Source organism: Crocodylus siamensis, chromosome 4 (assembly GCF_052110815.1).
Source record: "Crocodylus siamensis isolate JL-2025a chromosome 4, ASM5211081v1, whole genome shotgun sequence".
In the NCBI taxonomy this organism is placed as follows: domain Eukaryota; kingdom Metazoa; phylum Chordata; order Crocodylia; family Crocodylidae; genus Crocodylus; species Crocodylus siamensis.
Window position 1 is genome coordinate 161,836,505 of NC_143398.1, and position 15,056 is coordinate 161,851,560.

The 15,056-nt window shown below is 44.5% G+C and overlaps 1 protein-coding gene across 1 annotated transcript; it reads right to left on the minus strand.

Moving 5' to 3' along the window:
• Positions 1-521: 521 nt before the first annotated feature.
• HOXB13 (homeobox B13) lies at positions 522-3,172 on the minus strand. The gene is made up of 2 exons (XM_090041213.1): positions 2,332-3,172; positions 522-1,163 (listed from the first exon to the last, which is right to left on the minus strand). Exons 1-2 carry the CDS (start codon positions 2,966-2,968, stop codon positions 910-912), a joined length of 891 nt encoding a protein of 296 aa, XP_089897339.1. The 5' UTR covers positions 2,969-3,172; the 3' UTR covers positions 522-909.
• Between the last annotated feature and the right edge of the window lie 11,884 nt (positions 3,173-15,056).

Genomic DNA, 15,056 nt, shown 5'->3' on the forward strand with positions numbered 1-15,056 from the left:
TGTATGTACACATGTATACAGTCAGATTTAAACACATAGAACATTATTTTGCATTTATCTGTGTGCATGAATGTGCGTATGTAATCACGCAAAATGTATAAGAAACATATGAATAAATACGCGTTTGTGTATATACGTGTGTATACACCTAGTTACATTTTGTACACGCATATATGTACAAATATATATTTATAAATACAAGGAAAAATACACTTGTGTTGCATAGATTTGTATACGCGTGCGCTTATACACGCGCGTGCATATAGGATTGAAATGTTATATATCTCTTCGTATCAAACTGTAGTTAAAAGGACTTATTTTTCAGCTAAGCACATAAGGTTTGAACACCTTGTGTAAAAGGTTTCCCCTTTAAAAGGGCTTCATGCCCTCATCTTCATACCCTCAGTTCTCCGCCGTTCGTCATATAGCAGGCGGGTTTGGTGAACATATGCCCAACGAGAAGCCATCAAAGCCGTGTTACGTATTGGAATTTATTAATTCAGTTTAATTAGGCAGTTTGCTAAAGCGCTTGTAAAGATGGACCTCATACAAAAGAAAGAGAGAGAGAATATGACTTCATAGTGGCACTATAAGGCAAAAATGTAAACTGCACACATTCCTCTACATACAGACTGGATAATATTGCATCTCCCTAAATCATCGGCATTTACAATTGGGCTTAACTTATTAAAGGAAATAATAACAAGACGATTGAGAAAGCCCTGGGAAGCGCACGCTTCGCCTGGGGGCCGTGGGATGGCAGTGCGGGATTTGGGGCGCAGATAAGTCCAATTTCCAGCTGATTATTTTCCCCCTCATTTGGTATTTCTTTACATCTCAAGTCTACCCAGATCCCTTTGAAAATGGGGCTCATTGTTGTGGATTATTGTAATGGTGTTGTTTGTTTCCTCAAGGAGTGCTGCTGCTTTTGATTTTGGCGATGACCTTCTTTTCCTTCACCCTCCTGTTCTGAAACCAAATAGTGATCTGTCTCTCCGAGAGGTTGGTGACGGCGGAGATCTTTCTCCTCTTGTCCTTGGTGATGAATTTGTTGCTGGCGTACTCCTTCTCCAGCTCCTTCAGCTGCCCCTTGCTATACGGGATCCTTTTCTTCCGACCCCGGCGGAAGGAGCAGCCGTCCGGCGGGTGCTGAGCTGCAGCATCTGAGTGGAGAGACGGAGAAGGAGAGAAAAGGCAGAGCTCAGCTCAAGGGACCCCGTCCCCCGCAGGCTCACCCAGGGCTCAGGGCACCGGGGAAACTGACCGGAACCCGCGTCCGGGGGTGCAATGGACTAACCCCAGAGCCCCTCTCTTTCTTCTGGCTCGACCCCGCGTTTCCTACCACCGAGGGGAAATCAAGCCTCGCTGTGCTCTCCGCTTTTACCTTCAAATATGGATCCCTTTCTTCCCGACCTCACGTCTCAGCCCTGTCTTTTCTTAGGGGGAAAACGAGCGCCCCCATTTTCCCTGGGTTGTTTCAACCACGATTACATTATCTTTCCCTGCCTTTTATTCAGAAAAAAAAAAAGAATCCTTAGGAGAAAATACATTTAGGAAGTTGCAAGGTGCACGAATGAATCAGAACAATAATAATGTCCACTTGCAAGTGCGGACTTTCCCAAAGCACATTTCTGAGCCGGAATAATCGCATATCTTCTCGCTTAGAGTATTGCAACGCTCACTGTTGGCTCGTGATCATATTATATTAACGTCCACGTTGTTGCTGGGGGCGAGTGTGACATCTTTCACCGCGCATTACTGCATCGGAAGAAAGTCAGTTCTATATTTTCGGTACAGATGCGGTACAGATTCTGTACCTACTCGTATAGCTTGTGCCGTGTTGCATGTTTAACCCAGAAGAACAGCCAATTCTACTGACTCGATCTGCTCGTTCCACGTTGCCAAGTACAAGAGCCAACGGGAATGATACGAGTGCCCTGTTGCCTTGGCTGGGAGTGTGGCATGTCGCAACGCACCTTGTCGAATTAAAATCAAACTGATTTCTATTTGGACAGGCTGAGCCCGGCTCGGGCAACATTGCCAAGCCCAGGGGTGAATCAGAAGGGGGCCGGGGGCTCCCTGCCTGCGGCGCTGGAGCTGGCGGGGCACACTGGTGGAGGCAGATGGAAGTGGATTCTGCTCCTGCGCTCCGTCGGGCCCTGCCTCAAGCTACATTCTTTAATCCTAACATTAACACTGCCTGAAAAGCCCCTCCCTCGCTCCGGAGCATAACAACAATCTGACGGGGGAGGGAGAACACCCTCATGGTTCAACCTACGTAAAGCTTCCCACCAAAACGCCTGAAACGTGCAGAGGGGTCGGGGACTTTACCTGCAAAGGCAGATTTCCAGAAGTGCCCAGCCTGGCTTTGATCTTTGGGGCAACACAGCTGGCTGTTCCAACCGCTGGTTAAAGCCCAGGGCTGGTGGTAACTGTCCACGGGTAAAAGTGTCTCATGCCTGGCCTCTCCCGGCCCACCCATGGTCTGAACTACAGAAACGTCCAGGTAGCTCGCCATGGGCTGGTAGGGGCCTGCGTAGCCTGGGTAGAAAGCGAAATCTGTTGGTCGGGGCTGGAATTCCTCCCCCGCAGCCGGAGTATCCACATACTTCTCAGGGGGGTAGCTGCTCTGGGGGCAAGGTTTGAGGGAGCTCCTGGCAACCCGACAAGAATAATAGCCGCTGCCGAAATATCCGTAAGGTAAAGGCGTGGTGGTGGAGGACCCTTGGGGGACTGCGGGGCACGGGATGCACTGCTTAGAGGGCTCCCCAGGCCCCGCATTGGCGGCATCCATCGTGGGGTAATTAGAGCTGTGCATCAGGGTTGGAGGAGAGGGACCTCCCAAGGCCGAGTGAGCCACCAGATTCCTGCATTGGTTAGTAGCAAAATTGCCCGCGCCCATAAGCCCCTCCATGCTCTTATTGCTTTCATCCAGCTCGTCGTGGCTTGTAAAAGTCCCAGGGTCCATGCAGCGAGGTTTGCAGGCCGGTGCATTGGTCAGATCATGCTCAGCAGCAGGCGGGCAACGGGAGAAGGCTTCCTAATCTTTTTAAAAGCCTGAGAACTGCAAAGGAGGCTGCATTTCTTCCAGCCAAGCTACACTGACGCAAACGACGTGGCTCTCCAAGCGGAGCTGCTCATTGGCTGCCGCGCACCCACTGGAGAGGTTAGGGGAGAAGGGAAGGGGGGAAAAAGTCTAATAAACTCTTATTGCAGAAATTGCGAAAATACTTTTATTGCAACTGGGGAGGGGGTGGGGGGGAGGGAGGAGAGAATCTCTCCACACGTGACAGGCAAAAAAGCCGGAGGAGAATTGGGTTTTTTTTCTTTTCAAATTGCATCGTGCCAAAAAGAAAGAAAGAAAAAAAGACCAGGAAAAATATAACCACTACGGCACAAAGATCCATTTCCAGTGAGAAAAACCGAGGGTCAATCCGAGACAGTCATGCATAATTTCTTAAACAGAACTCCATCGTTTTGCCTTGGAAAACGCCCTACAAAAATCCAGGCAGGTTGCTCCGTCCCTGGGCGCCTGGATATTGGCCGAAATCTCTTTCCCATCGAGGTACATTCAGACAGTCCCCAAGTACGCTCAGATTCGGGGCTCTCTCATCTCTGCCTCCTCTGAAGTCGAAATGTTTCATGACAGGCGTTGGGTATTGATGACACTCAAAAAAAATAATAAAACCTTCCTAAAAGGCACTTCCCCCCCCCTTGCTATGTGTCCTTTCTCTCTCCCCATCTGCGTGGAAATGCAGAATCGGATATTTTTACATTGCTTTAATTTTTTAAAGGGGGAGGGGGTCTCACAAATTTAGAAGGCAAAGGGCCTACAGACAGAACGGAGATAGAGGTGGCGATCGCAGGGGAAAAAAACAGAGGGAGAAAATGTGGATGCAGGGCTACATAATCCTGGGCTTGAAATGCAACTGCAAAGGCTGGAACAGCCTCTCGTGCAGGAGAAATGCTCTGGGAGGATTTCTCAGCTTGGCAATAATCCAGACCAGACACATCCTTTTCTGATTTGCGCTAGGTAATCGAGTGGCATTGAAGAGCTTAACTGTTGTCTCGGGCTGCAGCATTGTGCCCCGGTTTTGATTTAACGTTTTATGATCATAACGAGGCCTGAAATGTGAAGTCCTAGCAGAGGAGTAGGGGAATATTTATCTGTTTGCAAAAAGTTTCTAAGTGGGTCCGTTATCCAGGCAAAGGGATAGGGAGATTGCGCTGGGAATGGGGGGTACATAGACTCTTGTCTGTCTCCACTCGCATCATTTATCTGTCTGTCAATTTGGAAAAAAAAAGAATAAATACATAACCCAGATTGCTGTGTGGGTAACTGATTCAGATGTGTGTGCCTGTGTGCATCAGATGCGTGTATATGCACATGTTGCACATATAAACATGCAACACACACACGTACATAGGGCTGGCTGGCTGGCAGCCGGTCCTTTTACTTCTGAAAAGCATTTGGTGCAGAATTTGATTCTACTTCATCTTATTTTCCCCCGAAACATTAAGTTTGTGAATTTAGCTGCATTTTCAGACTGCATTGACTCATGCAGCTCTTTGGAAATGAGTTTGCTTGGGTCGAGTCCACTTCATATTTTGTGTCCTGGGGCTCAGTGAAGATTAGATGGCTGAGCCTGCAGACAAGGGAATTTCTCTTTTGGAAATGATGAATAGTAAGAGAGCAAACAGCCGCCCGAATTTCTAGACATGTCCCTATAGTAAAAAGAAAAGGAAAGAAAGTATCTTGAACTCAGGGATGGAGAAACAGAAATAAAGCAGGGTTTTACAGGGAGAAAGCGTTTACATGCTGTCGTGAGTGCATCAGACCAGCTTAAGTTTTCAAGTATCCTGTAACTCATATCTTTAAAACTCCCACAGACTTTGAATCATAACTTTGTTCTTAGCTCTGTCTGGAGATCTGCTTTTCTTATACAATGTGTTGCGTCGTCTACTTTATTGCAACCATATTTTTAAGTGTGTGTGTGGGGGGTGGCATTTGCCATAGCTGAGCCGCTGAGCAAGCTTTAAATAATCATAAGAGCTAAGCCCGAAACATAACATCTTTTAAAAAAAATCAGGTTATGAAGTCAATCAAAATAAAGAAATCAGCTCTGTGCCTCGCAAGTGTATGCGTGCTTAGGCGGAAGTGCATTTTATTCACTGTGACTTGGGAGTTTAGCTTAGGAAGGCAACACTGTCTTTACCTGACCATTAACACAGACACATTTTCTTCTCCTTTCCTCACACGAGTAACCCTACTGACATAAATGATTCAGGCCAGGGGGGTCTGCCCTAACATTAGCAAACAGAAGTCCCTATGAAAGGTCAATTTCTTTCCTTAACAAAGTGAAAAAGCTGGACATTTCCCCAGCACAGCCAGGGGCCCCATCCGATCCCTCTGCTTCTGCACCCAGTGTGGACTTCCAGTGTTAGCAGAATCGCTCCCCTCACCCACCAAAAAGGTCTCCATCTGAGCTTACACCCTCACCACTGTTGTTTCACCCGCCTCAAAGAGCCTTGAAACTTTCCACCAAACTCCAGCTCCCTTTGATTTCTTTCAAACTGGCCAAATTATCTTATTTTTTAATCTCTCCTTTAAGACCAGCATTCTCCTTTTACAGCTATTTGTTAAAGGCTGCTACTTTGCCCCCCTTTAATGTCTTCCTATTCTCCACTCCCTCCTCCTCCCTTTTAAAATCACTCCCTCAGCTTGGGAGCTGAGCATTTCCACCAATTCCCCCTTCCCTCCCCCCAGTCAAATGTTTGCAGACAGGGCCCATACTCGCTAGGGTCTCAAGATGCTCCTTTACATAAAGGTCAGACATAATCTGAAGGTCAAGGCCAAGTTGAAAGTTAAGGGTCTGTTTACCTCTGGAGCTTCTATTCATCAGAGCTCCATATACTCATGTGACCTTTGCAGGTCCCAAGTCCACAGCCCTTTTAATGGGGCAGACACACCAAAGGCTGCAACAGCAATGGCTGTCTTCAGAATTCACAGCTCGGTGTTACACATGGCCATAAAGGGAAGGCTTACTGCACTTTCACCACGTTGGCCATGGCATGCAAGGCTGCTTGTGAAAAAAATAGGCCGATGCTTCTAAAGAGATGTTTTGACGCCCCCAAACGAGGAAAGCTACCGATTCCAGCCCCAAATATGCAACCGATATGCAACGTATTCAGCAGAAGCTACTGAAGGTGGACGGACTATCGAGGGCCTGGGATACAGCAGCGGGGAAAGGCAAAGCACCTTGTTCTGCTCGCTCCAGACTTTTCGAGTTGCTTGTTTCATTTTGTTTATTTTGTCCTGGGTTTGGTATTTTTTAAAAACAGGCCCTCCAAAAAATTAACCCCAGGAGCACCGCACTGCCCGCACGGCGATCTCAGGTTGTTCTGTCTCAATGATGAAACATCCGAAGAGTGCTTTGAGGGCAATCATTCCCCACCCGCTTCTTGCAGTCCTGACTAAAACTGTATTCAGAGCAACAAGGGAGGTGTCTGGAGAAGAAAAACAAACTTGCAGAGGGGCATTCAGATTTACCCACAGCATCTACTCAAATGCTGGGGCTGGGTTCATGTAATCAAGTGGATCGACTCTCCCCCCCCACCCGTTTGACTCCATTGCCCTTCCCTTACCCTTTCTGTATCACGCAGCAGCGTGCAGTAAAAACAGAGAATATTTTTTTTTACCACATCATTAGCTTAAAACGCCGGTTCCACACTAAAATGAAAAGGTCCCGTTCTCTGTGGATATTACATAGAGCATGTGAGTTCAAACTATCCGTCTCTTTCAATAAAATAAATAAATCCTTGTCCACCAGGACAAAAATGACCTGGAAAAACAGAGGGGTTTTTAGCTATCTTTTTATAAGATCCATGATAGGGAGCTCTGGGTTGTACATGTATGCCTTTTTGGGATCTGGAAAGCAAGGGAGTCATTTGTAACTGTCTGTAATCTTTCCAAGCAATTGAAAGTGAAATAGCGAATTAATTAAAAGAAAAAATAAAAATCCCTCTAAGCTGTTTCGATGGGAAGGAGTGAAACGATTTCTGGCTTTCATTTTTGGAAAGTATTAGTGTTGGAAAATTTGATTCGTGTTTGTTCTCGGTCTGAGGCACAAGCCAGCGGATAGAGAGGTGCAAGGGGTCGACAATCGTGCTGGAAAATGTAATCGAAAGGGTGGGGGGAAATCAAAAATTTTCTTGCCATCTCGTCAGTTCATTTGGTTTAAATAAGAATGCGCATTTGCACCAAGAAGGGCAAGGTCGAGACTTTATATTTTGCACGGTTTTAAATTGGATGAGATCCTCGTTGAGAGTCACGGGGAGAGCGCCTGGGGTGGCAGCAGAAAGGAGAAAAGGAATGTGTGTGAAGTCGGGAAGAGGGGGATGATTAATTTCTGCATAATTATTGATGTGCTGCTTTCTTTCACTTTTCTTGAAGAAATACCATTCAGACTCAGAAATCCCAACCATCCTCCCGAGACTGAGAATCGCCTTTTTCCTATAGCAAACAGTGTCCCATCTTCCATGCGCCAGTCTTAAGTCCCAACCCCGCTTTAGCTGTATTTTCCAAAACTCCTCTATTTCCTGATTTCAAAACCCGAGGGTCTGCCTGCATGGCCCGTCACATGGCTCCAGAGCCAGGATCAGTCTATTCCCTGCCTAGGACGGTGATCAGATTCGACTGATCAGTTTAATCTGGAAGCACAAAGCCCCCAGCTGACAGCAGATCTGACTCCTAATCCGAGCCCCTTTGCTGCTGCCTTAAAGAAGGGAATATTTTCGATCTATCTCATATCACCGATTTGGGACATGCATTTTTTTTCTTAAGAAACGTTCCAAAATTAGATCATTAAAACAAAAAATAATTATGGCACAACAGGAGTACAAAAGTGGTAAACTGCTCTCTGTCTCCTGCTTGTCTTCTGACCCCCAAGGCTCCTCAGCGAGCCACGCAGAAAACAGCCCTGCTCCCAGATTTCCTCCCTTTGAAAGCCAGCGAGGCGGTTTTTCAGCATGGGAGTTACCTTCAGAGTCTGCTCCCAAGCCCGGAGCACTCAGCAGCTGCACAACTTGGGATCTGTTTTCCCCGGTGTATTTGCAATCACCTGTCGACTTTCGACCTGTCTTTAAAACCATTTTTTGATTCCTATCTCCTCCTTTCCCCCCAGACCTCCTCCAGATTCAGGAAAATCAAAATAAGAGCAAGAAGACAGGGGAAGTCTGCAAGCCCTGCGTGGAGAAGGGCTTCTTCCCTCTAGCAGGGGACAGCTTGATCATGGTCAGTCTGGACCCTGATCAGTGGGGTTTTGCAGAATGAGGGGCTCTATAGAGAACTAGATCCCAGCCCTCGCCTGCCCTTTCTGAAACGGTGTTGCCTGTTTCCTGCAAGATCCAGGGGGTGAACTTCATGAATAGCTGCATGGCGTCCGGCACATACTCCGGGGCACAGGTGGGATACAGGAACCACCTCTGTTCCCTGCACAGAACACTTCCAAAGCCTCCTTCTTACACGCACAAATACACACAGAGGCTCACACACAGCTACGCACAACATATCCCTTTCTCTCTCCCTGCTTGCACATCTCGAACTACCTTTCCCCTGTATTCTCTGCCCAGAAATATATCTATGATTAAAATCGAGATTTATTACAGGTCCATAGCAAACTGAATCCCTAAATACATCAGATTCGTAGCTGCAGCGTGTTTGCACATTTTTTGGTAAACGATGAAGCCGGTGCATATAGATCAACATGTATTCCTCTACATACAAACATTATTTTCCGAACTGTATTTGCCCGGTTCTTGTTTTGCAATCGCCTATCGAAATCCGACCTGTCTTTAAAAAAATTAAACCATAATCCGTGTACGTATCTCCCTATATATGTATACACATGTATAGGTGTGCGTTTATACACAGTTATATATACATACAGCTATATTGATGTAAATGTATACATGTCTATATACATATAAATGTCTATATGTAGGTGTGCACGAAAGTCTCTACGTTTTTTTCTGTATGCTTTAAAACTACAAAAGAAAATTCAATTTTGCCTCAAGTCACTACCCACTTCAATTTAATTTAAACTTATTTTAGCCATATTTGGATACGAGAGAGAACAAGGATATTAGCTAATTGGTTCTTTAAAACTTTTTTGGTTTAGAATCTGCTTCTGGAGCTGTCTACTTCCCTAAGATCGAGGGGGTGTTTTGATCCCCCCTGGATTGATGGTTTCATCGATCTAAAGCGTTCCCAGGATCCCACCAGGACACAGGTGACTCCTGTGCACCCTCCCAGCGCCCCTGCATAACTCCCCAGCTCTCTCTGCTGTCAAGCAAAATAGACAAGATCTTTTCGAAATGTTCTTGGTGCCTTGCTGCAAAGAGATAAGCAATACCTCCACAGCCCCGTTTGAAGTGGATCGTGACTAAATCTGCCATATTTACTGTCTCCACGTGGGAACATTTGAACGATGATTCAGCTGGGTGTTTGGGATCTTCAGAAGAACCAGGATGGGGCACCTGGTTTGTGCCTGGGAGTTAGTAAGTGCAGGGGAGGAGGTGTGTGGAGGAAAAAGTATTTTGTTATAAAAACGGGAGAAATCCTGGCTTTTTGGAAATCAGTGGCCAAATTATCATGGACCTCAGTGAATTGAGACCCAAATTCAAATGCCACTCTGTTATACACTTTCTTTAGACTATTTTACAGCTCTTCCTTTCTGCATGTTACTTGATCATTTCCACTCTCCCTCCTCCCAGTGGTGTTGTGAGGATACATTCATCAGTAAGTCATTCTCCAGAACAAAGGATGCCTCCTACCCTGTGTTAGTACCATGCCCAGCACAATAGGATGCTGACTGGTTGCCCCTCCAGGCACTATCACGACCATCATTAATTATTCCACTGACTGGCCCTAGAGATACCTACAAGAGGCAGCCATACTGGCACTGACTGGAACAGCCAGGAACTTACCCAATGTCACTCTTCCTAAGGAGTCAACCCAAAGGGGTTCTGCTATCAAGAGTAAAGTAACAATTAAAAGTTTAAGTGTAGCAACTTCATCAAAGGCTGAAGACAGAGTAGGTAGTCTGCCTAACATGGCCAACCACCTCCCAACTTCTCCATCAGCCAGAAGCTCATGGCCAGAGCTGAGAGCAGAATTAAGCTCAGGAAGATTCTAGTTATCACACCTACCTGGCAGACCATGCTCTTGAGCCATGGAGATAAGGCTGATGAAAACAAACCCAGGACACATTGCAGAGGTCACTTTTCCACATTAGGTTTTGCTCATGTTGGTGTGGGCAGAGAGATGGATCGGATGCTTTGATGAAAGAATCATTGCATAAGTAAGAATGCAAATCTGATGGAGCAAATGTGAGCAATGGCTGCACACATCCATCACTACAGTGAAGTGGATGGAAGTTTCAGGACCCTGTTCAACCTATAAGTATGGCTGTGCCTGAGGAGCCACAGCCCTAAGTGTGATTTTCAGGGCAGGAGCCTCATTACTTGTCTGATGGTGCAAATGGCATGAAGAATTGGCTGGAGAACTTCCTCCTGTCTCTTGCCTGGGGGAGTTTTCAGGTAGTATAAAACTATAAAACAGACTCATTGAGTTCTAGGTTAGCTACTTCTGCTCCTACCACTCACACAAAATACTTTGAGTATGATGGTAAATGGCCAGAACACTTGTAGCTATGGTGATCCTGGACTGGAGAACCAGCTTTTAGCCAGTCATTGCCTTCTGATGTAATTTTATCTCTAAGGCAGCTCTAAGTTCCATGGTGAAGCCAAACAGGGCCAAATGGTATAGTAATGACACATATATCATGTCCCAGATCTTATACCAATCACTGCTCAACATGATGCTCTGGCCTTTGGTCTGAGAATGATTTCTATAACTTCTCCTCTTCAGTCTTTTTGCTGCTACCAGGAAGTCACTGCTCAGCAGCCATGGAACAGCTCTTGTCTGTTAGACTTAGGTTCAGCATGCTTGCTTACTCTTTTTGCCCCACACAAGGGTACCACACTCAGTATATGTCCCATTTGCAAAGAAAGAGCTCTTCATAGATCTTGTCCATGTATGCCTTTCAGCCACAAATATCCAAATGCAAGATCCTAAATTTCTGGGAGGATCTGCACACCAAAAGATAGGGCTCCCCTAGAAAATGGAATATTAGATATAATATGCTCAGTAATCTTCATTGATAGCCAGGTTCTGACATTCTATTTTTTTACACTGTCTCATTTCCAGAAAACCTCTTGCTGAGATCTACAGGATAGCTAGTAAGTAATGTATTACTTAATGTGAGTAAAGGCCTCTTTGGCACTAACTGAGCAATTCCTGTGTAACTCAATAAACATTGGCAAGAACAAACAGGATCCCTACAGAACAGTGACCTTAAGGATCAATTCTGTATTGCTGATGTCAATGGAAATTTTGCTATTGATGTAAATGGAGTGGGATTGAGCTGATAGATTATAAATTCTAAGGCAGAGGGCCTTCAGAGTAGTCTGTACAACTCTGAACACGCATAGAGAATTATATAAATTGTAATAAATAAAGTGATAACCTTGTTTTTTATCAATGTTTCTTATTTTCAGTGATGGAGGAGGAGGACGGGTATCAGTGAATGAAAATGAGCTACACGCAAAGAACGCATTTCAGCAGCATTTTGTAGCGTGGTTTATATCTTAGGGCAGTAAAAGGCATGCTACTATCTGCCTGTTGCTCAGCTGGGGCATATAATAATATAGGTTCACATACCAGTTTATGATATGTCATGTTGAGACATATGTCACAACATTCTACAACCTGAACAGCGCAGTGTGTCAAAGTCCATGAAAAATGTAGCACTGCCTGACTTTGGGCAAAGTATGTTTATAACAGGCATAGGAAACTGAGTAAACATTATATGTTATACGGGTATTTGGGACTCTGCATTTCCAGCCAAATACTGTTTAGGTCTGTGTATTATTTATCCAGAAGGTCTCATACTTCATAAAGAAATGCCCAGAAAATCCATCCTCATTGTACTAACAGAATGAGCCACATTATTCGCCTAGCAGTGGATAAGCTGCGACCCATATATGGGCATGGTTGTAAGTTGAATGCTGACTTTCTGGGACTGTGGCTCACATCAAGAAACCCCACCCCTCAGGCAGGCTTAGGGACATGCCAGAACAAACAGAGTTGTGTATGGTGCTAAATGTGATACTGTTGTGGCACTGAGACATGGACATATCTTTCCCAGGTAGTCACTGTCGTTTCTCTCACAGAGAAGGATGGAGCACACAGGATTTGCTGCAGAGTGTTTTCTACATATTCTTTGTATATAGAATATTTCTACATGGTCTCTCGCTTCCCAAATTAACCCATGTATTTATTTTATTGACCAACCGGCAGGTCCCCTGCTTGTTATGATCCTTGATCTGTCTCTCCCACAAAAATGGCAAAAAGCTACTATGGGATCTATTCTGCCCCCTGGCAGCATGCTTAGAACTATGGTGATTCAATAATATAAAATGATAGTAAGGCATATTATGAAGAGTAAAGTAGACCCCAAGGAACTTTGGGGCCCATTGCATTATGTACTGTGCAAATACTGATGCAATTCTTGCCTTTCATGTAAATGAAAGAGAGGCAAAGCAACTGCCCAGGAACCACTAATAATAAAGTGTATAATGGTCTATATTATATGGTAGATAATATTATGTATGATTAACCACAAAAAATAATGATGATTATGATAATTATTATAACACCACATACAATGATTATAATGTAGGCAGAAGAGTACTTCACGGATTTTTCTTTGCCAGTTGATAAGAACATTCAGTTGAAAATGCAAGATGATAAACAGATAAGACCAGTTATGATGGGATTTGAAGCAGATCTAGGGAATGAGAAATATAATAGCAACTGTAATGCACTGGGATCTCATGATGGGAAAACACATCAGCACTGCATAGATAGGAAACCAGCTCTATTACAAGTCCAAGACTTGTTCAGAAAGCAACATGGATGGACCCTCTAAAACATGAAGGAAAGTAATAATATTCTCAATTCACTGATGCCTTAGTCTACACTAGACTGATATTAACAATTGTTGTCCCCCTCCCCCAAGTTCCTGTGATGGGGAAGGATAATTAATAAATAATAATAAAACTTTCTGAATCTAGGTGGGAAGGTAGATTTGTTTCCTGTAGAACATTTTATAGCACCTTGTCTGGTCTAGTTTAAATGCCCTGAACATTTCAATCCCTTCTCTCAGGAAATTATTTCATGGCCTAATTGGTCTCATAACAGCAACATTTTGTCTGCTGTTCTGTTTATACCTGCTGCTTCTTAATACTGTCCTATTCATCTTTATGTCTATAAATCACTTCTCTATTCTTCTGCCAAGGTGCATCACCAGGCTTTAAGAATTGCCTACCTGGGTTATATATTTAGGGTGGGGTGCATCCTAATGTCAGGTTGGGGAAGGTATTTGATTTGTACCTTTTAGGAGTAACCTGAAAGTACAGCATACTGCCAGGCTGCAGAGGTCTCTCTGTGCTCCCTGCTGATCCCAGGTAAGGGAGGGTAATCATTCATTATTGACCTATCCCAGCAGCAAATTGTGACAACCTTTCCCCTCCCTAGCTCGGCTGATACATTAGAGGAACAGAGTTGAGGCTGTGCCAACTCCCTGCCCATCTGCTCTAGAAGCAGGTGCCCAATACCCACTTCTCTGTTCCTAGATCCAATAAGCAGGTAACTCATGCCAGAGGTTTTCATTCTACTGCACAAGTAACTCTTTAGCCCTCCGGGTCTTTAATATGATTGCCTATCCATCTCTCCAGTTCTGCTGCTCTTTTCTCAACTGGTCCCAGGATGTCTATATTTTTTCTGGTAATGAGCTGCTCAGCAGAATGCAATCGCCCTGCCGTGAGCGCAGGTGTATAAAGAGGGAGTTAATTTTACCATTGCCTTTAACAGGAGCAGAGTCAGGCCAGTGCTAAGCATTTCTGAGAATTCCCCCCTCCTGGGCCAAAATCCATCACCTGGAATTTCCTCTGGCCATAGAGGTCACTGAGCACAGCTATAAACCTTTCCTTGCAAGCAGCCTGACTAAATCAAGTGGACAGTTGCCTTCGGCATTTAGCTCAGTAATTCTCCATCTGTGATTCAGAGGCCTGAAGTGTGGTTGAGTAGTTATAGGGAGCCCATGAAGAGCCCTCCTTCTCCTTTCTTCCTGAAATTATCTTAAATAATTTCCTGCTACTACTTTTTCTTTAGGTACAACTTCCCCTGCATTCTCATCTGTAGCTTTACAGTTTTACATTTCAGGGTTTTTAATGTCAGTTGTAGAAGTTTATGATGATGTTAGAACACTGGTTCTCAACCTTTTTAGACTTGAAACACCCTTTGGTAGACTCAAGACACCCCTTGTAAAGTGTGACGTCTTAGTTGTCATTTCATTTTGACTGCAGAAAAATAATAGAGCATTTATTCTGTTGGAAAGAACTCAGAAAACATTTTGACTCATCATGAGCAATAGTGTGGATTCCTATTTGAAATCTCTAGGTTTATCTTGTAAATCATGTTTGCACATCTAAAAGTACTAACATTGTATGTCACTCCTCAGCACCTCTGCGTGCAGCAGAAAGAATGTCAAGCCATCCTGGTCAAGAATTACTGTGTTAGAGTTGCACTTAAGTTTTAAAATTAAATCACCCACTGTGGGGTTCAATTGTTTTCCTGATGATTTTATGTATGGTTTGAAAAGGGGGTGAGTAGCAAGGAAAAGTTGCAGATGCCCCAAGTTTTCAAGCTAGTCAACATTAGAGAAGTGTGAAATTAATCCTAGCAGGTTCTAACACCCCAGCCTGTATGACAACAGGTGAAAATATTATGCTGAAAAATGCTTTAACAGCTCAAGGAAAGACCTGGCTGTCACTGTGGACAGTTCACTGGAAACATCTGCTCAGTGTACAGGAGCAGTCGCATGAGCAAACAAAATGGCAGGGTATGGAGATTCTTCTATAATTGTTGGTTC